Below are 14,905 nucleotides of genomic sequence, written 5' to 3' on the forward strand. Positions count from 1 at the left end.
TCCCCCGGGGCCGGGGGTCCGGCCGGGCCGTGGGAAGAGCGTGGGGCAGCCCCGGGGCGGCGGCCTGGCACACCCCGACGTCCCCCGCTCCCCCTTCTGTGCCGGCGAAGAGCGGTCGGGAAAAGAGGCCACGGCGCCTGCCCGCCCCGCCGCAGGGACCCTGGGGTCCCTCAGCAGCCGCCACGGGCCCGTTTGAGGGCGTGAAGCGGCTGTACAGCCTCGCAGCGCCCAGTACCGGTGGCGCCCGTGCCGGGCTGCGGGACCCGCCGCCTTTGGCTCAGGGCTGGAGCAGGCGCTGAGGCCAAGTTCAGCGCCGCTCTGTCAGGACAAGGGCAGCGGAGACGCAAGAAGGGGAAGGGGCTCCAGGCTGCGGCCCGGCCCGGGGGAAGGGGCCTCCACGTCGTGCAGAGCAGCGAGCTCGCAAGCAGGAACTGCGGGGTGTTACTCTGCCCTGTGTCTCCCCGCCTTTGCTTCTTCCCTTAGGCTGAAGCAAGCGAAGGAAAAATTTTTAAGGGCAATCAGAATAGAAGAGAAGGGACAGGAGCAACCCAGCACTTGGGGTCCCTTCCAGCCCCTCCAATTCTGTGATTCTGGGCTCAGCTCACCTGCAATTAGTCTTGATGCATAAGCAGCGATTTTTTTTCTTTTTAAATTAGGTGATTATAGTTTTTGTGTGACCTCAACACAGTAACTTAGGAACTGTGCTTCAACTCTTAAAAGAGCAGGAATAAAGCTAAGGGTTTCAATTTTTTTTTTCCCCACCACAGGGGAAAGAGATTAGGATCAGTACTGTGGAGTCAGTTTAGTGACCATTTAATTATTCAGCCTTTTACACCATTTAAACTCTTGGTTATTTAAAAAAAAAAAAAAAGAAAGAAAAAGCCAGAAAATCTGGAGCAGATTCCCCCTTAGAGACAGAAAACCAGCTCTTCTTCAGAGCTTTACTGTCCCCTGGGCAGAGGCTTGAGCCCACTCTGATACTACTTTCAGAAAAAGGAACATCCTCTTCTGCTGTGCCATGTTAAAATGGTAACAAAAAAGGAAAAAAGGCAAGGTGTGAGGAGGGTGAGAGGCACTGTGTAAGTGCAGGAATTTGCAAGAGCGTCTGATGAGGTATTTCGCCTTGCTTCAAAGCCACAGTGGCAGAAGAAGCTTGTGTTCTGGTCACATTATCAAGAGAACTTTGATCTGTTCCTATCTTCTTGCTCTCAATGAAGCCAAGTTGCAACTTCATTTTCAAAGAAGAGTCCAAATAACACGCACAATTCACAACTACAAGCCAGGCAGAGTGGTTAAGAAAAGCTAAATTTATATTAAATTATCATCAACCCCTAAAATACTGAACACAGTGGTTAAATAACTCCAGAAAGTCCAATGTCTCCAGTGAGTAACGTTAAAACCATTACACAGGAACACACGGAAATCACTGACGTTAGCTCAGGACAGACAGGAGAGAGGTTTGCTTTTTACATAGTAAATCAGTGCTCAAGAGATCATCCTCCAGTGGTGTTTCTACATTCTTAACATCCTAAGTGCAACGAGGGTCTTCCGCAGAATGGGGAACCATGATGCACCCCCAGCAGCGTGGCACTGGGGCTGTCTCTAGGGAAAAGAAACGAACGTTCTGCAGGCCCCGCTGGTAGAGGAGAGGCTGTGAGACGTTGTGTTGCTCCTTTTCGCCACAATCATTTGAGGAAGGATGCAGAGAGCAGTTACGAGTGGTGGTTAGGCTGGAGTGTGCAGGGTCCCCCCAAAGGAGGAGCACAGAATATTGATCAAGGTGGGGTACAACAAGCACCATAAGTTGTTGAAGACTGACTGGGTTTTCCTTTCCTTTCTGCACTGGTGACTTGGACAGTGATTATTTTGACAGGCTGGCTGAACCTCAAGTGACAGGTCTGGGCAGGTGGTTCCCTTCACCCCTGTCCCACCTCAGGATTTTGGTGCACATGTAAGTTATTGAGGGGATAAAAATCCAAACCCCAAACAAAACCTACTCTCTTAGATGTCCGAGCCTTCCTCCCCTATCCACCCACTCATCCCAGCTTATGCCCCTGCCCCTACGTGTGGTTTCTGTTCAAATCAAGTCTTATGCTCGAGCCCTCTGCTGTTGTCCCTGCAGCTTAGACAGGCAAGGTCCGTGTTAGTGATACACACTCTTTTCTCAGCTCCCAGTCAAGCGCACACCTCAATCCCAAAGTGCCTCTGCCCAACAAAAAACAACGCTTCCCAGACTGGAGTCAATCAAATAAATAATTAAATAAAAATCTTTAAAAAAAAAAAATTTAAAAAAAACCCCTCTAGGAGTAGGAAAGAGTCCCACGTTAACACAGGGACATTTCCAAGCCTCATCTCCAGTTCATTTTCCAGAGGAATATACACACCAGTCAGCCCAATGGTGCAGGTATGGACAGAGTTTCAAGCTACCCAGCCAGGTAAAAGCTGCAACCTTCCCCTTCCCACAAAGCTCCCTCGGGCATAGGAAGTGTAGCCGACCTGCTGGCAGCTGTCGTGGTTTTAGGGGTAGCGGCACTGTCAGCATATGCACAAGGTTGAAGCAGAGTAGGATGGATTTTCCTCCCCCCCCCTCTTTTTTTTTATTTTACCAGCTGGAAAAAACATTGCATGGGAGATGCATCTTCCCCACACCTCTACGCCATACCCCTACTGTATATGCTGGGCTGTTTACACCACAGGTGGGAAGGTACTCGACCTTTTTCCAGGAGACAGGGGTTACAGAGTTTGCCACGAGAGATTCTTCACTGGAAAGTTCTGCTTCCAAGTATTCGAGTTAACACTTAGTATTTTACTGTGATAGCATCCACACGACTTGAGAGGTTAATAGAAATCTAATTTTTGAAGAAGCATTGAGAGATTTTTTTTTTTCTTTTTTTTTTTTTTCCCTCTGAACCAACAGATGACAAGAGAAATTATGACAATACGAAAAGGTGGCAATAGTCCACGGGAGCATGCAAGCCCCAGCTCCAGATGCTGCTGGGTTGTAACTCTAAGGGTGGTATTGCACCCCCCTCGAGAGTAAAGGCCTTGGAGGCCAGAGAACGACTGAGGCTCATGCAGCTGATGGGAAAAGTGACTTTGCAAGGAGAGCTATTTAGTGGTAACAGAAGAGCTTAAAGTGCAATTCTATCTGATAAACAACTATTAAAATGGCCCTTACAGCTCCCTGATTATTGTCTCCTATTCTAGGCCAAGCGGGCTCAGCCTACTAATAAAGCAGCTCCTGACAGTCAGCACTGAGCATTCTCCCGGGAAAGACTCAACCTAGGAATTCTCTCTTTCCCTCAGTATTGTAATCAAATGTCCCAAGGGCCAAGAGAATCGGGACCTTGTGGGATTTGGACTAGTGGGGACTTGGCAGATTTTCTTTTCCTTTTTTTTAACGTAACCCTTATGCAAAGACAGGAGTAGAATCTAGTCTTGCTGAGATCCATTTCCTCCCATTAGCTCTGTGGAGCTGCGAACAATACCAATCTCTTCTTTCCTCCAGTACAGCACTCTGACTCCAGTACCCACAGGGAGCAACTCTGAAAGGGCCATTTGCTGACTCTTGTTTTTCTAGAGTAGAAATGTGTTTTACCAGGAAAGGGGAGAACGGGAGCAGCGTCCACTGCCAGCAACAGACACAGTGCTCCGATCTGGGCATTCCTTGAAGCTTTTACTAGCAGATGGGAAAGTGAGCAGAGGTGCTCTCATGAAGTGAGCCACAGCAACTGTGGTTACCCTCTTTATGCCCTCAAAAGGTGACCTGATACTGTGTCAGTGTCCCCTGGAGCCCCAAAGTATACACCATTTATTCCACGACCTCTCTCAAGTCAGAGACCCCTCAATGCAAAGCCTCACAGTGCTGCTAGTGCTGGAATGACACAAGGAACTTCTGTGACTGGGAGCTAGCAATGAGGCAGCTCTGCTCTCTTCATGGGCACTGACCGCGAGCTGGACGGCACAGGACTTGCAGGTTGACAGAGAACACAGAATCTGACCCAGATTCAGGCCAGAGGAGTCACTGTAAAAGTTAACATGGCAGCTTCCAGGAAAAGGGAACATATAAATAAACCACAGACAGTGAAAATGAGCCAAAAGGGTCTCTGGGTTCCAGCTCATCCATCTTCCCTCTCCAACCACAACAGCACAGCTGCCCAAGCTCCTTGCTGAAAGGCAGTCTCTGGGCCCCTCACAAGAGAGGCTGGTCTCTGTGCCCTTCCTTGCCTGGCAGGCAGAGTCCTGTCTTTTTCATGCAGAGCAGAGGCTAGGGAGGGTATGAGCATTTCCAGAGTCACGTGTATTTTAGACCTCGCTCTCTGTGGAGGGCTTACGTTGGTGTTTCCAGCCTGTGTCTGGGAGCGAGCCACGCCGTTCAGGAGTGGCTGCTGCTGTGTTAAGGCTGCTGCATTCAGACTGTTCCTCCTGCAGCAGCTGCTCAGTTTCGGTGTCATCCAGTGAACCAGAACTAGCCTGGATGGAGACCGTGTCTGTCTTCATGCAGACGTGGTCGCGAAGAATCCCTCCTCGGGAGCTCCGAATCTGCTTAAGGTCATCCCACTCAGAATCATCACTGGATAGAAGACATATCCCCTCCACAATCTTGATCTTCTCCTTGGTGTAGCTGTGGTCAGGACCAGTCTAGGGACCAGAAAGATGAATGAAAACAACAATACATCTATGGAAAAAATATGGCAGAGAGCAAAGCAGAACTGGAACGTAGACAGCGAAGCAGACAAAAGGCTGGACCCTCCATTTCCAAGCCACTGGCTTTGACTGTCACAATGACAGAACCCATCTAAAGTTTCCCTTCAGTTCAGTTCACCACCCCAGATAAATATTCCCTGTGAGAACTCATTCCCGAGATTTTCAGGAGCCTTCAAATCATAGAAGGCAATGAGGGTAAGCTGGCTCTTCAAATACATATATTTTATTTTCCCTGTAAGAACAACATTGAGCCTAAAAAAAAACCAAACCAGAAAAAAACCACCAAAACAAACACAACAATAAAACACAAAATGTGAAAAAAGAGAAAAAAAGCAACAACAAAATGGGAAGCAGGAACAGCTGGAATACTTCATGGTAAAAGTAGGCAAGGAATTGATGCTAGGTCTGCAATATCTTTGTATCTGAGTTAGTCTAGATTCGTCTCTCAGGAAAGCACAGCTGGAATACCACTGTTGAGCCTGAGTCTCACTGTGAAACAGGGGAAGGGAATTATAGGGAAACAACGGAAATGATCAGAGGCTAAAGGGACCACGCTGAGATTAAAGCAGTGAAATCTAACTTGGCTCACTGACAAATAAGGAGCAGCAGAACATCTGATCTATCCCCAAGGAAGTGAGTGGGATGGAGAAATACACATTTGAATCTATCTAGGAACAGCAGGTCTAAGTAAAAAGGATTTAAATTCCCAGATAAATAATCCTGGTTTATCCTTAGTACATAAAGCTACAATTGCAGGAAAGTTTGGGAAACCTATTAGATATTACCTTAGAAAAAGCAAGCCAGGGGAAAATTTCCTCTGCATAAGTCTTGCTATGATCCCTGATGATCTAATAGATAAATAGTCCTACAGAAATTATCTTTTTCAAATCTTACATACCAAGTATGAGCATCTAAAGCCCACACCAAAGCATCTGCCACGGAAAGTTACCTACACTTTGCTGACAGACAAGGCAGCTGGTTTAAGGACATAAAAGCAGGAAAGGGAAAAAAACAAACCAAAAACAACGAGAAAGAGCAATTAGTATGGGACAGTGCTTGAGCCACACAACAGAGCTTGAGTGAGGGAGGCAGGATCAAACACACACAGAGTGATACCTGACGTGAGGATGTGGACGGAAATCAGAAGAGGGAAGATGAGAAGCTATCTGAGTGATAAGAAAGCTTCTGAGGAGAAAACAGAGGAGAAACTAAGTGCTGAAAGATACCATATTAAAACCTCTCCATCCTGTGGCACTGCAGGACCTTTAAAATGCTCTATTCCACAAGTGCTTCAGTTCTGTCCTTATCCCACCCCTTCCAGGCAGGACACAGCCAGGAGTCATGTTCTTGTTACCAAACCCCATCTGGCTGCCCGGTTCCCCTGGTGACTGTATAAAGCAACTTTGGTGCCACAGTAACTAATCAGGATTGTGTCCAAGGAAGACAATTCCCTTTGATTCCTGTACTTTGAGGGCCAGCACCCAATGCAAGCAAAATATAAACCACTGTGGGAGTGGGGAAGGAGCAGAAAGCTAAAGACAGGTCTAATTCACTACAGCTCCTAGGGGAAGAAGTGCTGCTGGCTGATCTCCACAGGAGTCAGAGCAATGCACTGAAGCTGTTCTAGAAGTAAATGCTGACAAGTTGTAACATGTTCACATACTAAGGCCTGTAATACTCAACAGAAGCTCGAGCTGGGCTCCAATGTCCTCAGTAGCAGCTCTTACCTCTTTCTTATAGCACAACTGGTTGTACATGGTTGGCTTCGGAATTGCTTCAATCTTCACTTCCTGGGTGGATGTCCGATACGAAGGATTGCTGTAGGTTAGGTTCCCCAAACCAGGGTCCGTGAACTTGGACTTATTATGCCTAGAGGGAGAGAGCCATCAGAAAAGACACAGGGCCCTGCTGCCAAGATCCAAAGTTCGTGAATGCTCAGCAAGTGGAAAGCTCCAGCAATCTTCACTGTCCCTCAAGGACAGAGAATGCTGACTTCACCTAGCTCTTCAGCTACCAGTACATTCACTAGCTACCAGTACAACAAGGCACTGCCATGTAACCACAAAAGCTATACTGGCAGTAAGCACCTGAGCTCACCTATGTACTGAGATACACATTATCTCACATCCCTGTCTATAACTCCTAAGGTCTCTACAGAAAATTTAGCCAATAAGGCTTCAAATTTTGCATGCCCAACACTTCAAAGGCACAGGACTCAAACCCTGCAAACAAAATTAAACACTTTCAAATGGAGAACAAAGCGAGTGTAAATCACAATACAGAAAGACAAAGTGCTTTCATAGAAGCATTCTTCTCCTGCAACCCTAGATATTGCTATTGGCCAGAAGAGGGGGATAAAGATCACTTACCTATATATAATTAAAGCAGCAATAAGCAGCAATATAAACAAGATGCTGAGAAGGCCCCCGATGATGTAGCTGACATGAAGTCCTTCACCTGGAAGTAAATGGCAAGGGTAATTTATGCAGTGCTTTTAACTTCCACAGAGTAATACCAACCTTGGGTAGAGCCTAATACAGTGGTTTTACATCATACAAAGGCATGTAAAGCAAAATATCAGCACACCAAGGTTTAGCGAAGGGTTTTGTCTGGCTGCCTATGAAATCAAACATATGATAACCCTTCCTCTCACCCAGACTCCTGCAAACCAAGGAGCATCAAGATCTTTATAACAGGGTTGGATAAAGTTGAGTTAGATTCCCTTGCTGACAGGTTACTCCTGCAGTGGGAAACAATCACCATAGTTAACCACCCTCAACTAAACACAAAGGGGATGGTGAGAAGAGTATCATTAATGGGAAGGGCCCAATGGATTAAGATATTCTTCAGATGAAAGGACCAAAGTGTCATATAGGCCAACGAACGCGTATGACTGATCTTCATCCTTATACACACTTAGCTCTGCTCAAAGGGCATTTGAGTAATTAAAATCTGAGTTTGAGAAATTTGAGTTTCAAAGACTATGGACTGGAATGCCCATGGCACATCTGGAGGAACAAGCCTGGCGGAGAGCAGTTAAAGGAAAGGAACTCACCCATGGTTGCCAACACTGCCTCATTGGCATGGGTACACAAGCCTCGCCTGGCATCTTTGTCAGAGCAGCTGAACAACAGAAGGACAGTTTGTTACTGAAAAATAGCATCAACAGTATTAAAGGCATCAAAAGAGGATGGGACAGGTGAGCTCTGATATCCCTTCCACTTCCAATTCAAGAGTAGCCTTCCTTTCTCTTCTTCAGTATCCTTCTTCATCCAGAGCAGAGAGGGCCATATACATACATATAGGGAGGGGTGTGTGCGTATATACAGTATCTATCAAGTACAGGTCTGCACTATCCCTATGTCTGAGTCATTCTAGATTCACCTCCACTACAGAGATGCCTGTATCTATCAGAACACCAATTTCAGCATCATCGCTCAAGCAAAAATTAGAACATCCTAGAGTTAGCACAAAGATCTTTCTGTCCAATACATCATACTCAAAGCAGAAGTTTTTCCTTGTTAACAACCCAGCCATATATTATAAAGCACACTTTTCTACTGGGCAGTAGGAACACCAAGCTGTGAGGAATCAGCAGAAAAATGTCTCTTAACTACCTACATTGTAACTTAAACATTAGAGTTGCTGCAAAAGTTCTGTCCTGCCCCAAACAAGGTAGAACTGCATCCTCAAGTGTCTGGGTCAGGTCTGAGATGTCTCAGCAAATTAAAGCAATAATCTCTTCTCTCAGAAATCAGTTCTCAAAAACCAAAGCTTAGAAATCAAATCAAATGAATGATATGGTCTCAGGAGGATTTATCACTCCAGCCTAGACACATGTCAATAGAACAGACAGTAAGATCCCTGCACCTCTAGACAGATCCAGTGTTCTGCATTCTTTACCAAAAACATTTTTTCCCCATTATGTGCATTAATTCTGGAGCTGAAGTAGCCTCTTTCGGTTAGGGAGAGGTACCTTTTGATGACTACAACCACAGGGGGCTTGTGTGTTGCACCTTGCACAAGCTGTGACTTTCACACCCCAATTCCAAGAGAACAAGAGCACTCACTTTCCTTCCACTGCTTCCAGAGATGTGAGAGGTTTCGTTGTTGAGGTACGTTCTCTGCTGGGTGGCGTTTGACTTCTCTCACTCACGCTGGTGGGTTCAGGACCAGGGGGCACCACACCAGGAACTAGAACAATAGAGAAAAACAAGCAGGACGCTAATTTTGTGGAACAGATTAACAGGTCTGGTAAGTTACAGAGGAATGGCTTTTCCATCTCAAACCCAGCCTGTCAGCGAAATGGACAGAAGGGTCTGTGGCTTACAACTGCCTTACTTCCAGCATACAACTGTACATAAGTTTTTATACACCGGAGAGCTTCAGATGCTCTGGTTGCTACTGTGTTAAGTAATAGCAGTGACTCACTTAGGAAGCTACTACACAAGATACACGTGGTAAACTCACTAGTAGAGCAGGGCCGCCCATCTGGTTCATCTGGACATGCGCAGACAAAGTCAGAAGCCCTGGCAAAGCAGAGGTGAGTGCAGCCTCCATTGTTCACTCCACAAGCATTAGTACCTGGAAGGAACAAGCAATTTTCTTAATACGTTGCAGATGATCGAGCAGGAGCTCAGGGAAACAAACTTTTTCCTGCTTTGCTACAGATATTTCATAGAAAACCAGCAAGTTACTATGCTCTGACACATGCCCTTCATCTGACTGCTAAGAAAGTGCTGACAATAGCCAGACACCGGTAGTATTAGGACAGTCTTGAAAGGAAGGCTCTGGGAATCATTAGACAGGAGCCCAGTCAACACATCTGCAGAGATAACAAAAAAAAAGCTCACATTCTTCTGCATTAACACAAGGTCATATGAACAAAAATAAAGTGACATTTACTAATCAAAGCAGCAACCAAACACTGCTAAGACGTACTTGACTAAGGTGTCACAGGCAGACAAGGAATGTGCCCAGGGGAAGATGCACTCACAGTCTGAGTATAAGAAAGGATGCCAACCTCACTTGACATCTACAGGTAACACAGTGGCTCCAGAATTATTTCTGTCTCCAATTAGCATTTGCCTGAATCAAGGTCCTCCTACTTACCTGTCTGTCTCTGAGGGGAAACCACAATGATATCCATCAGTCCCTCCACATTGGCCAGGACTGTCTCTTTGTTCCGCCCAGAATATTTGTCCACTCTCTGGATAGATTTTGTTTGCCAATCAGTCCAGTATATCCACCTATCCTGCTGCTCAGGAAGCCAGCAAAGAAAAATCACGAACATTAGCGTGTTTAGCCACGTAGACACAAGAAACTCATAAAACACACATCCCAGTGGCAGAAGGCCTCAAACAAAGGCCTTTCCAATGCTTTCTGTTCTAATCAGAAATATGCAACTGTCTACACCCTGCAGGAGTTCAGACAAACTTCCTTTGCTAGTTACACAGAAAGGTTAACTACTATCTCCTCAGCCACCTTGGTTTCCCCAGACAATAACATTTCCATGTCCCCAGGCTCCACTGTACAAACTCATCAACACACCAGGGAAAACAGTGGCAGCAGGGAAGTCTTCTTACCTGGGTCAGAGCAAAGGGATGTGACACCTGGCTGACCAACACTTGGCGTAGCTTCCCATTGAGATCACAACTCTCTATGCGATCAAGATGTGCATCTACCCAATAAATCCTGGAGGAACAGGGACAATCTCTTTACTTCCTAGTCATTCACTAGACAAGATAGATCAGACAAAAATAACCCACCAAAACCCACAACCCTGCTCCAATAAACCAAAGTAAGGCAGCCAAAAATCCCATTCATTACTCCTTTAACCCTGTTTCTAACAAGAAGATCTCTCACTAACCTCCTGGTGTCATAATCCAGTGTCAATCCATTGGGCCACCCTAGGTCAGTGTTAATCAGGATCTTACGTTCAGAGCCATCCAAGTTTGCCCGTTCAATTTTAGCAATGTGACCCCAATCTGTCCAGAAGAGGTACCTGAAGAGATAAAAGGCAAGTGTAAGAAGAAAGGAAGATGTCATTTAGCCTAATAAAAGTTTTCATTATGAATTAAACTGCCAGATTCTTTAGGTTCAAAAAAACATCACGTGGTTTATAGCCTGCTTCTCCCAACTATCTGCCCAACCTTCGAATTCACTGTCTGCCGGATTACGTCTGTCCCTCAGAGTCAGTCCCTTCCTGCTACTCAGATTGACACAGTACATCTCTCTTTCTTCCCACAACCTCCTCTTCCAATCTGCCTCATACAGCCTTTCTCCCTGCCCCACCAATACCCCGTACCTACCCCTTCTTTGGAAAGACAGCAATGGCTCGGGGCTCATCCAGGCTGTTATTGATCAGCACTTTCCTGGAGCTTCCATCCAGTCTAGCTACTTCTATGGTATTGCGCCCTGTGTCTGTCCAGTAGAGGTTCCTGGCAACCCAGTCCACTGCCAGGCCATCTGTAGTCTTCAGACCCTGACCAATAACAGTCTCCATGTTGCTGCCATTCAGATCAGACCGCCTGGATGGAAATCAATGACAAATGGCAGTGAGGAAGGGGTAGCTTCCAGAAAGCTCCCACACCTCCATGTGTGATCCCCATCAATCACAGGGCCACTTCACACTGCGACCTCCCCAACACCTTTCCCCCATAGTCTCCAGCATGTTAAACGCACCTTCAGCATTTAGTTCACTGATACACACCATGCTGTGTACCAAAGACAAGGTGTAAGTAGTGGTGTTACTGCCAGCAGCTCAGTCTCCCCACCTTACTGGCAGACTCTGCAGCTCACTGTGGCACAACAAGCACAAGTAGCTGGGTGACCAAGCAGATGACTGGCACTCACCTGATGACATCAAGAAATACATCTGTGTAGTATATCTTGCCATCCACACTATCATAGTCCAGAGAAATTACGTTGTTCAGCTCAGGGACAGGTATGTGCACGTCTGTGTGGTCAGTGGTGTCCAGAGAGATACGACGGATGGAAGCACGGCTAGAGAAAAGTAGGTAAGTCTCTGGAGAAGAGTCACATGTCTGCTCATCTCTCTTCAGCTGGATGCCAGTGGGGCAGGCACAGGAGAAGCCAGTGGGGTGAGGCAAACAAAGATGGGAGCAACCACCATTACGAACTCCACATTTATTGAAGCCTTTAGAAATAGGGAAAGCACAGTTTAGGGATCTGCACAGTCCCACAGACCAAAGCTTTATTTTAAAGGCTATATAAACACACATCTTGCTACCAGCTGATTTCATCCCTACCATCCCAGCCTTCCTGGGAATCTAGTCCTTCATACTGAGACTGTCACCCTCCCCTCCGAGATTCGTGGTGGGTATGGGCATGGTTGGGCAAGGGGAAGAGGAAGGCACAGAAGCGGCATTCCTTGCTAATCATAGTTTTCCCATGGAAAAAGGAACAGCCAACACTGATAGATTCTCACAACTGCAGTTTAGCTTTATTATTCTGCAAATGGTAATGCTGACAAAGATCCAACCCCGTGGGGAAGCAGCCTGACTATGCACCAGAGGCCAGGCTGACAAAGAAGCTTCTGTTTCAACTTAGCTGCACACAGTGGCAAGTAAACAAAAGCATCAGAGAAGCCTGCTCCAAGTGCCTGACATATTAGGGTCATATATTTTTTTTAATTAACACCCCCCCCAACACAAACCCACCAAAAAAATCCAACAGCATACACTTACTAAGAGGAGATAAGCCCAGAAGACAGGTACAGGGAACGGAAAGAAGATAATGGAAACATGGCAGCTAGAAGTTTGGTTATATTGTGAAGTCAAGAGTGATGTTCTGCTGTTAGTAGCCACAGAAGCAGCGGCACAGTTTTCTGTAGAATTACTGGGAAAACTCCACCAGAGTGAAGTCACAGCACAAAGCAAGAGCTCCCACTGAAGAGCAAGGAGGCAAGATGGGGGTCATATAGGATCCCTGGAGAATAACATAAGGAATCGGACTTCGGCACAGAATAATTGGAAAGCATGACACATTCAGGGCAACTAAAGAAGCAAAGATTTTGTAGAGCAGTTACAGACAGGAGGATGAAGCCTGCAACGATTGGGAAAAAATGACTAGAGCTTGAAATAATGTTTCAGCTTCAGCAACTAGCCTAAGAGGAATTAGTGCCTTTTGGAGTTCAAAAAAGGGAAACTGTCCAATGCCAGCAGACTCTGGAGAAGCCTAATAGGGCATGACTCAGTCCTCCTAAGAAAGTGGCTTTGTTGTGCGTGAGAATGAGGTTGTCAGTGCAATCCAGTGAAGAAAGCGGGATGAAGGGGTTCAAAAGGCATGCAGCAGTAATAAACACCAAAGCTGTGGAGCTGGGTAAACAGGGAGAAACGGAAAACAGAAAAGCTGATTTTTGAGAAGGTAGACTCATAGAATGGCTTTGGTTAGAAGGGGCCTCAAAAATCAACTGGTTCCAACCCCCCTGCCATGGGCAGGGACACCCTCCACCAGATCAGGTTGCCCAAAGCCCCATCCAACCTGGCCTTAAACGCCTTCAGGGATGGGGCAGCCACAGCTTCTCTGGGCAGCCTGTGCCAGGGCTTTACCACCCTCACAGGGAAGAGCTTTCTTCCTAATCTCTCATTTAAATGTATCTTTCTTCAGCTTGAGGCCATCACCCTCCGTTCTATCACTACTCTCACTGACAAACAGCCTCTCTCCAGCTTTCGTGTAGCCCCCCACCTTCAGGTACTGAAAGGCTGCTATAAGGTCTCGCCAGAGCCCTCTCTTTTCCAGGCTGAACAAGCCCAACTCTCTCATCCTGCCTTTATAGGAGAGGTGCTCCAGCCTCCTGATTATCTTTGTGGCCTCCTCTGGACTTGCTCCAGCAATTCCATGTCTTTCTTGTACTGGGGACCCCAAATACCACAGAATCACAAGGTTGGAAAAGACCTTTAAGATTGAGTCCAACTGTTCCTGTCCTAAACTAAACCATATCCCTAAGTATCTCATCTACCCATCTTTTAAACACATCCAGGGATGGTGACTCAACCCCCTCCCTGGGCAGCCTGTTCCAGGCCCTGACAACTCTTTCAGTGAAGCACTTTCTCCTAACATCTAATCTGACCCTGCCCTGGCGCAGCTTCGTGCCATTTTCCCTTGTCCTATCTCCTATCACCTGGCTGAAGAGACCATCGCCCAGCTCTCTACAACCTCCCTTCAAGTAGTTGTAGGTGGTGATAAGGTCTCCCTTCAGCCTCCTCATCTCCAGACTAAACATCCCCAGCTCCCTCAGCCATTCCTCATATGATTTGCCCTCCAGCCCCTTCACCAGTCTGGTTGCCCTTCTCTGGATTTGTTCAAGGATCCCAATGTCCTCCTTATGGTGAGGAGCCTTAAGATGGACACAGTACTCCAGGCAAGGTCAAATGAGCACAGAGTTGAGGAGGAGAATTGCTTTGCTTGCCCTGCTGGTCATGTTGGTTTTGATGCAGCCCAGGATACGGTTGGCTTTTTGGGCTGCAAGCACACATTGCTGGCTGATGTTGAGCTCTTCATCAACCAACATCCCCAAGACCTTCTCCTCAGGGCTGCTCTCAACCCATTCTCTAAGCAGCCTGTAGTTGTGGTTGGGATTGCCCTGACCCACATGCAGGACCTTGCACTTAACCCTGGTGAACTTACTCTGTCACTTATTCTTTACACTACAGGACTCTTTTCAATGACAGGTCTGAAGTCCTCCCCTAGTCACCACAGGCACCCGCTGATGTGGGACCTGTCTAGCAACTCACCCAGTGGCCGTGCCCTGTCAACTGCTTGAATGTCCATGAGGCCAGGCAGGTTTGCCCTCACCAAGATGACATTGGCACCAGTGTCCTTGTCAGCCCTGTGAATGCTGCGAGTTTGCCAGTCAGTCCAGTAGATATAAGAGTCCAGCAGAGTCAGGCCATAGGGGTGTTGCACTGGAGACAGCAGGGTGCGGCGGTTAGCACCATTGAGATCTGCAGCCTCAATCCGCTGAAGAAAGAAGTAAGCATGAGCCCCACACTCAAAACACCAATCCTCTTGCTAGCAATTACTGTATCAAGAGGGAAACAGAGCCTACACAAGCAATGTTTTTCAAGTCCACCCTCCCACAGCACATACTTTCAAAAAACTTGTGTTCCCCTTACTCTTCTGAGAGATTACTCAAGAGCTTCAAAACAGCTTCCAGGCTACCAAATACACAATG

The 14,905-nt window shown here is 46.8% G+C and overlaps 1 protein-coding gene across 1 annotated transcript in view; it reads right to left on the minus strand.

Annotated features, from left to right (window-relative positions):
• Positions 1-4,305: 4,305 nt before the first annotated feature.
• LRP4 (LDL receptor related protein 4) overlaps positions 4,306-14,905 on the minus strand; it is a gene marked incomplete at both ends in the record, with an annotated part of 77,341 nt that continues 66,741 nt past the window's right edge. Inside the window, 12 exons of the mRNA XM_084262750.1 lie at positions 4,306-4,641; positions 6,435-6,576; positions 7,077-7,164; positions 7,763-7,830; positions 8,778-8,901; positions 9,178-9,291; positions 9,820-9,964; positions 10,293-10,401; positions 10,577-10,711; positions 11,019-11,237; positions 11,563-11,866; positions 14,466-14,691. Of these exons, the coding sequence (XP_084118876.1) occupies positions 4,306-4,641; positions 6,435-6,576; positions 7,077-7,164; positions 7,763-7,830; positions 8,778-8,901; positions 9,178-9,291; positions 9,820-9,964; positions 10,293-10,401; positions 10,577-10,711; positions 11,019-11,237; positions 11,563-11,866; positions 14,466-14,691 (2,010 nt within the window). The remainder of the gene's footprint in view (positions 4,642-6,434; positions 6,577-7,076; positions 7,165-7,762; positions 7,831-8,777; positions 8,902-9,177; positions 9,292-9,819; positions 9,965-10,292; positions 10,402-10,576; positions 10,712-11,018; positions 11,238-11,562; positions 11,867-14,465; positions 14,692-14,905) is intronic.

This window comes from Gallinula chloropus, assembly GCF_964237585.1.
Source record: "Gallinula chloropus genome assembly, chromosome: 4".
NCBI lineage: Eukaryota > Metazoa > Chordata > Aves > Gruiformes > Rallidae > Gallinula > Gallinula chloropus.